Consider the following 15,764-nt stretch of genomic DNA (forward strand, 5'->3'; position numbering starts at 1 on the left):
GACAACGCACTGGCTCATAATACTCGCAATGTGCAAGATTTCTTGCCAAAACGTGATATGTTGGTCCTTGAGCAGCCACCTGTAAGTCCAGATACCAACCCGTTAGAGCATCTCTGAGATGAACTTGGCCGTGTAGTCAAAAATATGAACGATCCTCCTACAAAAGTTACACCAAGCACTGACTGAAGAGTGGAACAGAATTCTAAATAAAAGATTCGTAAGGTTAATTGAGAGTGTAGCACGCCGCCTAGCGGATATTATTGCAGCACGTGAGGCTATACGTTATTGAGTTAAATATTGTGATGTGAATGTAATAGTTGCACGTTTACTGAAAGTTTCAGATTGATATTAAATATTTTCACAAAATGACGGTCATATTTGTTTTGACTTAAAAGTGGAGAAAAAAAGTCCATTTCTGGTGGTACAGATCTTAAGTTCTACAGAAATTTCCATAAAAAAGACATAATCATGAAATGCTACATGAATGTTAATGTTATAAACATACTTACCAATAAATATTAAAGGAAAAATATTGCGTACATTAAAAACACAAGAAAATAACAAATAATGGACAAACAAGCTCAAAATATCACGTGTAACAACCTTTTTGAGCAAAAGTGTAGTTCTCAAACAGGAAAAAACTTTAGATGTTGAACACTGCAACGATTGCAGGTTAACATTTGTAGGTAGTGTTTCTTGGGGATATTCACAACTAGGTGATAAATGATAGCGCAAACGTTGTAATGTGTGTTCGCACGGATATTGGATGATGGTGCAAGCATTGTGCTGTTTGTTGCACAGGGAAGACTGACCAAAACAGTTTGTTCGTTCGTACTTATGCACACTAGGCTATCTGTGCTTTGCCCACCGAGGATATCGATTTTAAAAAAGTTCTAAATTCTCCATTACAGAGAATAGCTCTTGTGTAGTTGGTTAACCTGAGCTCTGGGGCGACCTACACTAGAACCTTCAACCTCTTTACAGATTCGGGTTCAAGAAAACTAGCTTGCTAGTTCGCCAGTTTTTTGAATAACAAGCAAGTTACTTGAATAAAACAATGATCATTAACATATAGTTACGAAACAAATCAAAATACAATTAAATCAACCTTTACTATAATCATGTGACAAATATAAGATTGATAAAAACTAGTTTTTTTTACAAATTTCATTTAGTTCATGTCGTAACAGTTATTTTCAAATAATTCGGTAATACAAAAAGCGTCTCAATTAATACAAAGTCTGTTATATCCCACCCAGCCTGCATATTCCTAATACTAGATGAAAGGCCTGTTCGTTGGCCCTGATGTAGTAGATGTAGTGTGGGTGACACATTAGTATTACAGACTGTTCTTCATTTCTTTTAAACTCATAATGACTCATTTATGAACATTTTAATAAGATATTTAAAGATCAAATTAACAGCAGAAAATGAAGATGAATTAAAATCGTCTTTTACAAATGTGTTACAGTAGAAAATGTTATATTATGGGAGTAAGATTTATGTCGAACTAACATTTTGGGATTGTATGTTATTTCGGAACTTTTGTATAAAGTGTTAAGTATAAAGCACGACGCCGCATGGCCAAGTGGATAGAGTGCTTAACTAGAAATCTGAAGATTGTGGGTTTAAATCCCTGTCTCATATAAATTGCTCTCTATCTTTTTAGCCGTGGATGCGTTATAATATAATGATGAATCCTACTATTCGTTGGTGAAAGAGTAGACCAAACGTTGGCGGTGAGTGATGATCTTTCACTGCTAAATTTGGAAAGGCTAGCGCAGATATCCCTCATGTAGCTTTGCATAAAATAAAACAAAAACAAGTAAGTACGAAACGTTAACTATACCACATCACCTTCTGAAGAAGTGAGAAACGAAACAGCCAATAACAGAAGTGGACTAACATAAAATATCCTCCATGGTTCAAATAACAATAATTACTCCTTTGATACAAGACAGTAGTTTAACTACACAAAGTTATACCTAAGCTATTGGATCGTAAACTGTAAACGCAACCTACCCTTATTACAGTGTGATGCAAAATCATGGAGTCCGTCATTTGCAGTGACGAAATAAATGTCACTTCTCTCTAAGTCATGTTTTTTTTTTATGTAAATTTTTTTGTATTTGCTACATAAATAAAAATGTTTGATTTATCTCTGTATGGCAGTCCATCAAAGTACAGAAAGATATATAACTTGTTGAATGTTAGGGAGTGGACATTCAAAAAACTGGTAAAAGCAATAGTAGAATTTATAACCAATCATTGTATATGTGATGTAGGTTATCTAGATTCACTGACCTTTGAACCTAGAGCTAAATCTGAAGCAAGTTGTGTAAGTTCATCTTCCTCTCGTGAACCTGGATTTTTAACATTTTCTTTTTGTATTATATGGCATTACAACAAGATTGATAAATTATTATTAGATAAACAGCGTTTCGTTATGACTGAAGCTTTACTTGTTGTAAACTTGATGGTGTGAAACTGTCGTTAAAATTGTATATTTTTCTTACTGGAAGTGTGGCATTTGGATATAAAAGGTCTAAAATATCTGTAAATCACAAATTCAAGATTATTAAGCAGAAGGCAAATGAAAACAATAAAACACATGTGAACTTGGAAACATAATTCGGTAGTCATACCATAGCTTTTGTGTTACCAAATCACCTGTGCTTCTTTCCTGTATGACTAGAATTTGGTTAGTAGGATGGAAGACATGAACAATAGTTGGAACAATAAGACAGATAAGAGACAGAACAGTGAAAACATCCCACTTTCATACCTAGATCAAGCCTTATCAAATAATTCTCCATTATACGAGTGTCAATATTGTTAGCAGTTTGTAGCATTTGCTGTGGTGTTTCACTAACCAGCAAACATTTTAATTATATAACTAAGCTACGTACGTTGCTATGCCAATTCGCGAAAGTTGTTAAGATTGCGGTTTTTGAGACCAGTTACAAGATCAATACACTACCATACAATATGCACATATTGTAAGATTGATCTTGTAGTCATAGCCTCCCCAAATAAATCCCCCACCAACTTGGCGCTTATACTTCAACAAATAACTTACATTTTTTTTAGTTTCTACAAGTTTCTGTACTGCCTACTTCCTGAAACTCCATACATAAATGCGTATTTGTTAAAAACTACAGTATGTAATCTTTACCCGTATAAATAAACTTCCCTCGCTAGTATAGCGGTAAGTCTTCGGATTTACAATGATAAAATCAGGGGTTCGATTCCTCTCGGTGGGATCAGCAAATAGCCCCATGTGGGTTTGCTATAAGAAAAGCACATATAGGGATTATCACGTGTTTTTGGCCTTGTAAAATCCAGTCCAGAGATATGTGTGATTATACGTGCAGAATCTGTAGGAAATTAATTTGAAAAAAACAATATATTCGAATAAAAATACATTCTGTATTAGTTTTAAAAACGTTAAACGAGTACTTGGTTCAGTTTTGACAGAAACACATAAACAAATAAAGGATGCATTTGATACAAATTAGTACCAAACTTACTGTAATGTGATTTCATATAATATGGCGATCAACAGTTTCATGTCTTTCCAGACTGTGGTTATATGATATGTCATATAAGTATCGTTTGAACCATCCAAAACACAAAACATGTTTTAACTGTGCTATATCTCTATATATAACTAACTCGGCCCTCTGTAGTCCTTGTATATGATCAAACCGCAATATTAAGTTCCAGAAAACTATTTTATTTTGTTTCGTATAGATGAAAAGCAACTATAGAAACACTTAGAGCTTAACTCTGTCTGTATTTTCTTATAGTAAACCCACATCAGGCTATCTGGTGAGTCCATCGAGAGGAATCGAACCCCTGATTTTAACAGAGCTTTAATATTGGAAACAATGAAGCATCGTTGTAATCGAGATTTAAACACTGAAGCAGGAATACATGACTTAGTTTTCTGACCCAAATATAAAAACGGAGAATTTCCAAGGTTCTATTTCCCGTTTCTCTTCTTTCTTCTGTTGTGGTTTAACACTTGTTCCTGTCTTCGAACATGTAAACCAAGACCTTGCTGTTGACAAATTCAGTTAAAAATTAGCTCGAACAATTCATTTACTATAAATGTTTATTATAAGAATAAATTAAAATGTTATTATACATATATTTTTCAATTTATAACATTAATGATGCTTATATAATTAAGTATAAGCTGAGTTCATAGTGTACAATAGAAAGAAGCAGGATCTAAAAATTATCCCAGAAATAACTCATATAAAGTGCTGGTCACCAATAGGCTAGAAAGAAGAATCGAAAGTTTGATAATTATACTGACAACTTTTAATGGATTTTGATGAAAATCTCTCACAGCGGGTAGTTAGGACACCACTTACGAAACACTCTACCAGAGGGCATCACATATTTTCGACCTCTATGAGGGAGGGAAGGGAATATAATTATTCCACCAAAGAAAATGACGCCACAGTTCCAAAATAACTTGTTAAGGCTCCAAGATTGTTTTAACATAAAGAAATTCAATCTCTGTAGAATGGATGCAGAAACAACTCTTGTTTTCTAAAAGATATTACACTAAGCAAAATTGTCAACATTTCTGTAATATTTTATAAGTGAAGCCTTAACGCAGATTATATGCTAGTAATTAAACATGATCCTAAACATTCGGACATGAACAAACCTTCTTCTCAGCTTTATTTGTTTGTTTGTAGTAAAGCACAAAGCTACAAAATGGAATATCTGTGCTCTGACCATCACGGGTATCGAAACCCGGTTTCTAGCGTTGTAAGTCTGCAGACATGCCGCTGTGGCAATGGGGAGGGGCACTCTTTCATTTTCATTGAGTTGAACACATTCCAGAGCTTAGTACACAAGGATTAAACTTCTACATAGTTTTAAAAACACTAGTCACCAGTGTTGATGTAGAAACGAGCACAGCTTATCGTGTAAACCTGTTAAACAGGTTTTAAAGCAAGTTTTTTTTAAATAATCGTTTGTAAAACTTGTTATATAAGACGTTCTCTATAAAATCTTGTGAAAATGTTAGTCCCTAAAGCTCTATGTTCATTAATGAACTTTGACATTCGTCCACGTCCTCCCCCACTAGCGATCAAACTTAAATTCCTGGGCATTTCCGTGATTCGCTTTGTTAAGAATTTCAAACACTAAAGACAAACGAAAGAAATGTTAAGCTCTTTATGTAATATGCATTTGTGTTGTTTCGACGTGCTGTGTGTGTGAAGCCTAAATGATAGTTTCTTACTCTTGAGTACTTACTACTTTTAAAGTATAATACACTAATCTTCATTAGTACGAATCATCTCGCCCTAAGTTTTCAGAATACTTTATTCTGTATTATCGTATCCAAGTAAGTTACCATAACACGAAAAGTAGTGAAGTCCGTGTTAGTACTTTATAAAATGGTGTTCGTGTAGCATGGTAATTTCTTTTTCATTTAACGGTCTCTGTTCATACTAAAGCCGCATGTTTTCTTCGTTCGAACGGCTTCATATCTTGTGGTTATGCAACCTGTGTGTATGTAAGGGGAGAATACTATCATTTTTACCACAGGAATGTGCCTTCAACTTCCATGAATATCTGGTGTGACTGGTCCAGTGAGATGGACGTTGGTCCATACAGGTTAGTTACGGTCAAAAAAGGTGATGAAAAGTAACATTTACAAAATTAGAAAAAAAGTCAGATGGGGTAAAGAAAACTTGGGAGAAACAAACAGGTAGGTAGGAATTGGTAAATAGCATAGTTTTAAACTTTAAGATCTCGCAGATATGCTACAGCGAAGCCAAAACTCGATCTGGGAAAAGAAAGTGCAGTGGAAAGCAAACATTAAGAATTGGTTAATAGTGTGATATTGTTTGCACATACACATATCTTCTAAAACTTATTTTTCGTTAAAGTGAGTTTATGAAACCAGATTTTCTACGTTTTTTGGCAGTATCACCTGTTACATTTTCATATCTGGTAACAATATTATATTGTTTGTGTCTCATCTTTAATTCACTAGACGTTAAACTCTGAGGTTTGAAATGTTGAACTCTTTAACAAATATTTTAATAAGCTCTTTTGAAGTTTGGGTTGTCAATCTACACAATATGCTATAACATTAATGAAAACAACTTCCAATAGCCAACTTATTTTCGTAAGTACAATGTTATGCTGTGTCATATCGCTTCCAAACTTACATCAATCGTAAACTTGTTAAGTACCCACGTCATCTCTGGGAATTCTCAAACAAGGATTCGAGGTAAATGTAAAGGGGATCGTAGAAAATACGCAATACTCTCAACCCATACCAGCCGTTTTTACATATATATTTTTCTCTACAAGTGGGTTTTCTCGTCATCACGGATTATCTATGGATTTATTAGGTATTTCGAGGTAACGGGCTTCAAACAGGATGCGGAATGTTCTAGAAAGAAGTCTAGTGTGAAAAGTTTGGAAACCCATCTTCAAACACATTTGTGTGTGTGTATATAATCGATAATATAAACAAAGCCCTGACCTCTACTGTATCTGTCTTATCTTAGCCATCCCGTGAACATTTCTAGTATTGGGCAAGAAGACTAGTTGGCACTGAATATATATATTTTTATGTATATTTTACTGGCCCACACTCACATACAAGTAAAGCAAACATTTCAGAGGCAGCGAATTAGTTTATTTTGAATTTCGCGCAAAGCTACACGAGTGCTATCTGCGCTAGATGTTTCTAATTTAGCAGTGTAAGACTAAAGGAAAGGCAACTAGTCAACAACAACCACCACCAACTCTCGGACTGCTATTTTACCAATGAATAGTAGGATTGAATGTCACTTGTAAAGCTCTCAAGGCTGAAAGGGCGAGTATCTATTCTCGGCGACAGAGATTCGAACTCGCTACCCTCAGATTGCGTGTCGAACACCCTATTCACTAGGCTTAGTGGCAACAACGACGTCAAGCTCGAGTACATGTAGTGCGGAGGAAAAAAAGGGTTAAGACTTTTGTCGAAACAATATATTCACCCAATGCAAAGAAGATGCGAACGTTTGTTCAGAAACGTCTTCATACAGTGTAGGATTAGATAGTTTTTGTACACGATGTCTTCACATCAGAAAACTGTCTTTATTGTTCACGATTCATCGTCACACTCAAGGTCAAAACGAAATGATATGGTTGTGCAAAGCTACCACTGTATCAGAACCGAACAGTTTTGAAGGTAGTTAATTGTAAAGGACCATCTTATAACGAAATAAGGAAACTCACGCGTTCACTATGTACTTGATCCAACACAAATGCTTGTGCTTTAACATTAATTCGGTAAATTTACCGGATTACTTCTGGTAAATCTAATCTGGAACACTGCGTTCACATTCACCACGATGACAGAGTAATGCTGGATGAAGTGTCTAATTAGAACACGCTGTTAAAATCAGTTGTGATACAAAATTTGATTTCGTGCTCCTGAAAATTCACGAGTTTCACGCATTTCAAAAAGCTCTTAAACTGAACAAGCTACAGTGTTTTGTCAATGATTCAAAGCATGTCCTCAGATGTGTTAAAAACTGATAGAATATGGATGAATATCTATGCGACAGAATATTCAACTATCCCTTCTTCTCAATAATACTACGTTTTATACGTTTTCTGGACAGTCATAACATTTTTCAGATAATAACACTCATAATAGACAAACCAAGGGATGGGACTGTAGTAAAGAAACCGAGAAAACAAAAGTTAACTTTAACCTTAATAAAGAATCCAATCAAAGCTTTATGTTACTGACACGAAAGCTCTTCTTAGCAGAGTAATAATAATAATAAAACATTCAGCGATATATTACAAATTGATTTCCGTCAGATGTTTATGCTACTACATCTTCATGCCTAGCAATCAATTTCATGGAAACGATGTTTTAGAAATTTATAAAAGTTTCAACCTGGTATTTACCATAAGTTTTACCACAGTGACCTATTCAGAAAAATGTTGTCGTAGTCTGAGAAACAAAGCTCAGTTTTATCGTCTATTGTTTCCGGTTCTTTCTTGATGACTCCCTTACTGGATTTGAGCATAATGTGATCACTCGGATTGCACATCCTGTTCAACTAGTGACATCTGACTAATGCAGAATATTAACAGTGCAATTAATCAGATGGATTCAAATAAAGAAGTTGAAACTAAGAAATCTGAGAAACCGAATTTTTAGCTTTAAAAATTTGCAAACAGCAATGACACTGTTATTATTCATGGTTAGGGCGCTCGACTCGTAACCTGAGGGTCGCGGGTTAGAATTCCCACCACACCAAACATGTTTTAATTAAGTTACGGTTAAACGTACTATTCGTTGGTAAAAGAGTAGTCCAAGAGTTGGCGGTGCATGGTGATTAATAGCCGCTTTCCCTCTATTCTTACGCTGGTAAATTATGGAAGACTTGCTCAGATAGCTCTTATATATATTTGAGCGAATTTTTAAAAAAACGAACAAAAATCAAATTAATTAATTCGGCTAAAAAAGGTGGTGCATTTATTAACTGACATAAATATCAGTATTTACAGGGAACTCAAAGGTAAATAGTAACGAAAATATCACGTATGTTCAAGAACACTTTATTTTAAATTACGTCAAATTTGTAATATTATCCTTTAACCCTTCAGATTTCATCAGGAAAATACCCGACGAACACAGCTTGTCTCTATACAAATCACGGCTTTCTGTTGTTATTATTTTCCTTTCACAGGCAGCCATGAAAAACGTACACGCCAATTTTACACAGTGAAGTATTTGTTAGTCTCAATTCGCAAACAAACACATGCTCCTTTAATACATACAGAACTATCATACATAAACCCATGTTTTATTATGGAAATACGAAAACTGTGTCACTTCTTTACAAAGTTGCTTTGAGCTTCACTACTTCCAACGAAATCCACCATTTTTACACATCGAACTTTGCTTGTAAAGTGATTATATTGGAATTAGGGTGTATTATAATTCAACTGACTTTGATTCCTATATACAACTATATTAAAAAGTTGATCCCTTATGCTCAATCTAATATTTCAATATTATAAGACAACAAACGACTGATTTATTCAGCAAGAGAGGACGTCCCGTGTTTCTTGTATCCGGTGCTATTTCAGGAGGTAACCACAAACTGTTAGTACCATCAGGTTGCGAAATGCCATGTTGTTTAAGAAAAAAAGGTTTAAAACATCACATGTTGCTTCCATAAAATCATACCACAAACGTTATTTTTATAAATGGACCCATAATGTGATCCTAAAGACAGGTCATCAATATTCCCTATAATTTGGTGCACATATACATATTAAAATCGAATTTCACACCCAGAATGAGCCACTGTTTTCTATTCTTCGCTGTCATAATGAACACTGCTCATCTCTATTCGCTTTTAATGGGCCCGGCATGGCCAAGCGTGTTAAGGCGTGCGACTCGTAATTGGAGGTTTGCGGGTTCGCCTATCGCGCCAAACATGCTCGCCCTTAAGCCCCCCAGTGGCTCAGCGGTATGCCTGCGGATTTACAACGCTAAAAACCGGGTTTCGATACCCGTGGTGGGCAGAGCACAGATAGCTCATTGTGTAGCTTTGTGCTTAATTCAAAACAACAACAACAGCTTTTAATGATCGAACCATGTTAGTTTCTCCCTGTGTCTCGTTTTTATTTCTTCGATTGTACCCATAAGAATTTTTGTAAGCCTTCTTACACTTCTAGTTATATCTCTCTAATAGCACAACTTTAATTTCTATGTGTCCATCAGCCATATTTTTCTTTTTTGCACTTTCCAACATTTTCTCATTAGTTTTCCAATTTGCTTTGATAATGGTTGTATTTTTAACATTTACCTAATTTTATACGTGTTGATAAACTTATTGTTTAAAGCATCCATTTTTTCGACTCTTTTTGTGCGATTTTCATTGTTTATTATTGGACGTCAGTTTTTCCAACTTTACACACCACACAATGAAAACAGTCAATATGAAAACACTTCCATTTGACTATCTGTAAGAAATTAATTATCTAATGCTTATGCAAGCACAATACCAATTACATGTTTAGAAGAAAATAACATTTATGTTGTTGAAACGTTTACAGTTCTTTAAAAAGCTTTCTTGTCTCAGACTCTAAAAATATGTTATAGCCATAGGAATAAGGATGGTTAAGGAACAAATATTTTAAATTAAAAATCATAGCAGATATTTATCTTATATTATTGTAATAAAGGTAACGTAGCTCACGTGACCTTTTATGATAGGTGTTTTTGTTGAATAGCTTTGTATATCTGGCTGATATTGCAGGTTATAAACATTCATTTGTGTAGATTTGAAAAAATCAAAAAACTCAACCAAAGATAGGTATTTTTTATAACTTTCTGGTGCGAAGAAAAAAGAAAAGGAAGATGGTTTTCTGTTTGTTTCTTTTAAATTACGCGCAAAGTTACACGAGGGCTATTTGCGCTAGCCGTCCCTAATTTACCGGTGTAAGACTAGAGGGAAGGCAGCTAGTCATCACCACCCACCGCCAACTCTTGGGCTACTCTTTTACCAACAATAGTAGGATTGTCCGTCATATTATAACGCCCGCATGGGTGAAAAAGCGAGCATGTTTAATGCGACGGGGATGTGAACCAACGACCCTCAAATTATGATTCGCACGCCTTAATCAACTGGCCATGCCGCGCCCTCAGTGGGAGTAATGCTAACTAAACATATTGAACGTCACGTTGATTTCGGTCATATATAAATTTTCATGACATATTTTTCACGTGCTTTACCATACGTAATAGCAAATAACGTAATATTAACAGTTATATTTTTCACACGATCGCAAAGTATTTCGTTTTGTTTGATTTTCAGTCTAATGTGACGCTATGGTAGAATTCTGGATTTGGAGTTCACGAGCGGTGTTCTAATTCGTAAGAGATCACAATACAGTCACCCTACTTTCAGTTATGGGTGCATTATAAGGGTGACAGTCAAGCCCTTAGAGTGGAAGACAGGATATTTCTGATTGGCCACCTTCCCTCCTGCAACTCGTTCAAAATTAGTGCAGCAGGATATCTTTAATAGTTTTGCCATAGAATAGAGAAATATGTAAACAACTGACGCTAAAAATGTATTTTAAAAACGGCTGGGATGGGTATTAATACTTTATTTTAATTAAAGTTTTAATACCCATACCAGCCGTTTTTAATACCAGCCCATCTACTTAGAATTGACTCTAGAACCCACAACACCGGTAGTTAACATTAATCAGTGTCCAAATGAATGTCGTGTTATGTTTCCATTCAATTTCTTTCGTGACATATTCCATTCCCGTGGGAAAATTACATCTTACAGTGCTAGAATATATATCTTACCATTTAAGCTAAGAAAACCAGTTCCTAACCAGAAGCCCGGCATGGCCAGGTGTTTAAGGCGATCTGAGGGTCGCGTGTTTGAATCTCCGTCACACTAAACATGCCCGCCTTTTCAGCCGTGAAGGCGTTAAAATGTGACGTTCAAGCCCCGTATTCGTTGGTAAAAGAGTAGTCCAAGAATTGGCGGTGGGTGGTGATGACTAGCTGCCTTCCCTCTAGTCTTACACTACTAAATTAGGGACGGCTCGGTGCAGCGGGCTAACAACCTACTCACTTAAATACCTGTTGAAGAATCCGCAAGCGACTGCGGCCTTATGTTCCTTGATGAAATCTAATGGTGATAACTAACTAACTAACTAACTGACAAAAAAACAAATGTTTCATTCAACTTACAAAAATAAAGTTGTTCGCTTCCAATTGAAAACAAACAAATCCGCTTCGTGTTATTAGAATAATTCGCCTGTAATTAAACAGGATTTTCCACTTAACGGATATGCACCTACAGTGTTTATGGCCTTGACGAGAAATAAAGAAGAATTTTAGAATGATGTTTGACCTCAAAATAGTAAGGCGTAATCGGAAAACAACAACAAAACAAAAACATCTGACAGCAAACCGAAAAACGACAGAAATAAAAATAACCTGTTTAAATATTGATTTTTTTCCTTTTTACAATAACAATATTTAACTTTTAACAAACCAACTTTTTACAGTGTAATTTAGTAAACAATAATGCATACATAAATATAATTGAAAAGGCCCGGCATGGCCAGGTGGGTTAAGGCGTGCAACTCGTAATTTGAGGGTCGCGGGTTCGAATCCTCGTCGCACCAAACATGCTCGCCTTTTCAGTCGTGGAGGCGTTATAATATGACGGTCAATCCCACTATTAGTTGGTAAAAGAGTAGCCCAAGAGTTGGTGGTGATGACTAGCTGCCTTCCCTCTAGTCTTACACTGCTAAATTATGAACTGCTAGCGCAGATAGCCCTCGAGTAGCTTTGAGCGAAATTTAAAACAAACAAATAATTGAAAAACTGCAACACAATTTTAACACACAATAACTATATTAAAAATTACTATGTACATGCTACTAACAGGCTATTTTTAACAGTAGCTAATGAACTCAGTAATTAAGAAGTAACAAATACGTGATGAACTCAACTTGCGAGTGATACAGTATGGCGGGCCATTCTTTCATGTTGTCCCAGCTGCTAACCATTTTATGAAATCTATTCATATCCTGGTACTCTGGAAGTGCTACAGTATGGCACGTAATATTTCGTTCTGGCCAATATGCTGATCCCTTCACCATATCTTTTCAGCTCCGAATATTTTGGATGTGCCTATAGTATAACACATCGTGTTTTTATGTTAATCATGTCATCAACTTTGTTCAGCTCTGAATGTTTTAGAATTTAAAAGTGCCACAAAATGGCACGCTATACTTTCGTAGTGGCCAATCTGCTAAACACTTCATGAAATGTATTCAACTGCGAGTGTTTTGGAAGCACCACAAAATCGCACGTCATACTTTCATAATGATCCATCTGCCAATTTTCATTTCGATTTGTTTAACTCCGATTAATTTGGAAATACTACGACATGGCATATTGTGCTTTCGTGCTGGCCAATCTATTAATCATGATGACGAGAAACCCACTTGAAGTAAAAATGTATTATCAAGAGTTCTGATATGAGATTAAAACTTCAACTGAGATAGAGTATAGAGCAACGTTTCGACCTTCTTAGGTCATCTTCAGGTTAACGTTAACCTGAAACGTTCCAGAAAAACGTTAAATTACATTGTTCTAGTTTTTCTTTCTTTGTTCTCTGTAGTAGATCATGCTTATTATACCTGACTGAGAATTGCTGTAATATACAGTATTCAGGTTAAAAAGACCTGAATATCCTAATCAACCTACCAATGCTGCGAGAGAATTAAGGTTACGAGGTGACGCTTTGGACTGGAAAAAGATAGCCAGTTTACTCGTTGAATTCAAGCGCGCTTTCCTTGGACTATCCTACTTGGTTTTCATCATGATTAGTTTGAAAAAAGATTCATTTTGAGAGACGATAAGTTGGCGAGCTATTCACTGGTCCATCAGAAGCAATCATCCTTTTCTCCACAGAAATACGCACACTGTTGTTATTGTTGCGTCTAAGAAAATATTGTTTTCACTGGTCTTCATATGCGTTCAATTTTTTTATCTCTCAACTTAAAACTCGGCCGATAATGACTCTTTATTTCTGGATCGAATCTGCTTTTATTTGTGGTTTTCCAATTTAACACCTGCAAAGAGATCTGCATTACCTTAATGTTTTGTCATTATGGTGTAGGAACTTCATCTTGAATAATTAATGCTAATAATTTTCCCGATGGTAACACAACTTTGCTTTACTGTCCACTTTCTGAAATGTACATTTTTCCTTTGCATGGGAAACCTTTAAGAACTATAAAGCCCAACAAGATTTTTTTTTGTATTCCTTGTACCCTTTTGCGAGGTTCTAATCTCTTCATTGTTGATAGCGTCACCCGTTTCTCGTGCTGTGGCTCAAGTTACCCATGTTACATCCAACACTGCAAAAATCTTCCAGTTCTTATGCAAAGGGTATTTTTCTTACAGTTTTGGGGTTTTATTTACTCTTACAAATGCATTTGAGAAGCAGCTTGTGCAATGCTTCTTTACTAGGGCAAGATCTTCCTGAGTTACAGTTCACACGTACAGTTGAAGGGGATTTGTGCCACTTGCTAGCACCATTTTTGTGGATCGCGGGTTTGAATAATATTATCGAACACGTTCGCCCTTTTCACCGAGAATCACATTATAATATGACATTCAATCTTACTATTCATTAATAAAAGAGTAGCACGAGAGTTGGCAGTGGGTGGTATTGGTTAACTGCTTTTTATATAGTTTTTCACTTCAAAAACTAAGGACGGTTAGTGCAGATAGTTTAGAACAGGGATCTCCAAACCTTTTTGGAGAAGGGCTAGGTGGTAGATCTTTTTAGGCTTTGCAAACCGGATGGGTTGTAATGAAATTAAGTAGGGATGCATACATGATCAAAATACAACATCACTAATTTATTTCTCATAAGAGCACATATTGAAATATTTAAGATGTACAATTGTCTTTTCATAGCATTAGTGAGAAGCATGAAACTGGTACTGAACAAAATTACCCTCATTTCAGGTTCAAAGTTAGTGTTCCCTATCATCAAAAGTGATTGCAATGCTCATCAGATAAGGCTGATCTGTAACTAGATTTCACGTACTTAATTTTTGAAAATGTCTTTTCACAGAAACAGGTGGTGACAAAAACTGAAATGAATCCACAAGCAAAGTTTTTAAATGAACATAGTGATCACTTGGAAGGCATTTATAAAACTATCAGTTTCCCTTCTTTGTATTTGTTCTTCAGTTTGTCATTGAACTGCAGATCAATCACTTCCATTTGAGCTTAAGGTGACAGTTTATCAATAACACAATGAAATTGGTTTTGGAAGGTACATATTTCTGTTGCACTCTCATCAAGATAAGAAAAAAACACTCCCTGAACTGTAGTTTCAGGTCAGAAAGGGTATCTTGTGCAAACCTACATAGGAATGGGGATCCCGCTTCTTCCTTGAACTTTTAACAACATGAAAAGTGTGTGAAGCAGCTCCTCATCAATTGGGACTCAAAAAGAATTAGTTTTTGCCGAAATGCTTTCACCTCGGTGTAGATATCGCAGACAAATATGGTTTCATCTTGTAATCTAAGACTGAAATCATTGAGGTAAATGGTCAATTCTAGTTTTCAAAGCCATTCACTGTTTATGAATAAACGAGTCGAATGCTTTAGCCACCTAGCCATGCCGAGCCTAAATTACTTTAGAACTCTCTTTGATGGAATAAACTACTCTTCTTAAGTCATTCAAAACCGTTAGTCTCACTCTAACGCCGAGGGTCGCGGGTTCAAATTCCCGTCACATCAAACATGCTCGCCCTTTCAGCCGTAGGGGTGTTATAATATGACGGTCAATCCCACTATTCGTTGGCGGTGGGTGGTGATGACTTCCCTCTAGTCCCACACTACTAAATTAGGGACGGCTAGCGCAGATAGTCCTCGTGTAGCTTTGCGCGAAATTAAAAAAACAAAGCAAACAAACAAACAAAAGATTATATATTAACCCGAAAATGATACATCCTTTTACAGTTGATACATTACAAAGTCTTCTGAGCTGATAAAAATTCCCCTAGTGATAAAATTTCTTAGGAATTTACGTAGGAAACTGGTTGGACGCCAAGCACATTAAGATAGTATGTCTTACTACAATCCTTTTAGACTAGCAATATATCTATATGTTATATCGACTATTTTAAATGACTGTAACTAGTTCAAAC

At 35.7% G+C, this 15,764-nt stretch overlaps 1 protein-coding gene across 10 annotated transcripts in view; it reads left to right on the plus strand.

Moving 5' to 3' along the window:
• LOC143222298 (uncharacterized) overlaps positions 1-15,764 on the plus strand; it is a 46,590-nt gene that overhangs the window by 11,360 nt on the left and 19,466 nt on the right. For 4 of the 10 annotated variants that reach the window (XM_076448632.1, XM_076448631.1, XM_076448635.1 and 1 more), the window contains exon 1: positions 5,004-5,737. The exons of 2 other annotated variants lie outside the window; for them this stretch is intronic. Coding sequence is in view for 5 of the 8 variants with exons in the window: in XM_076448631.1 (XP_076304746.1) it covers positions 5,667-5,737 (71 nt within the window). In the remaining 3 variants the exon portion in view is untranslated. Of the gene's footprint in view, positions 1-5,002; positions 5,738-15,764 lie in introns of those variants that run through there. 4 more of the 10 variants (XM_076448634.1, XM_076448633.1, XM_076448636.1 and 1 more) reach the window with 4 other exon arrangements.

Source organism: Tachypleus tridentatus, chromosome 8 (genome assembly GCF_004210375.1).
Source record: "Tachypleus tridentatus isolate NWPU-2018 chromosome 8, ASM421037v1, whole genome shotgun sequence".
Classification (NCBI taxonomy): domain Eukaryota; kingdom Metazoa; phylum Arthropoda; class Merostomata; order Xiphosura; family Limulidae; genus Tachypleus; species Tachypleus tridentatus.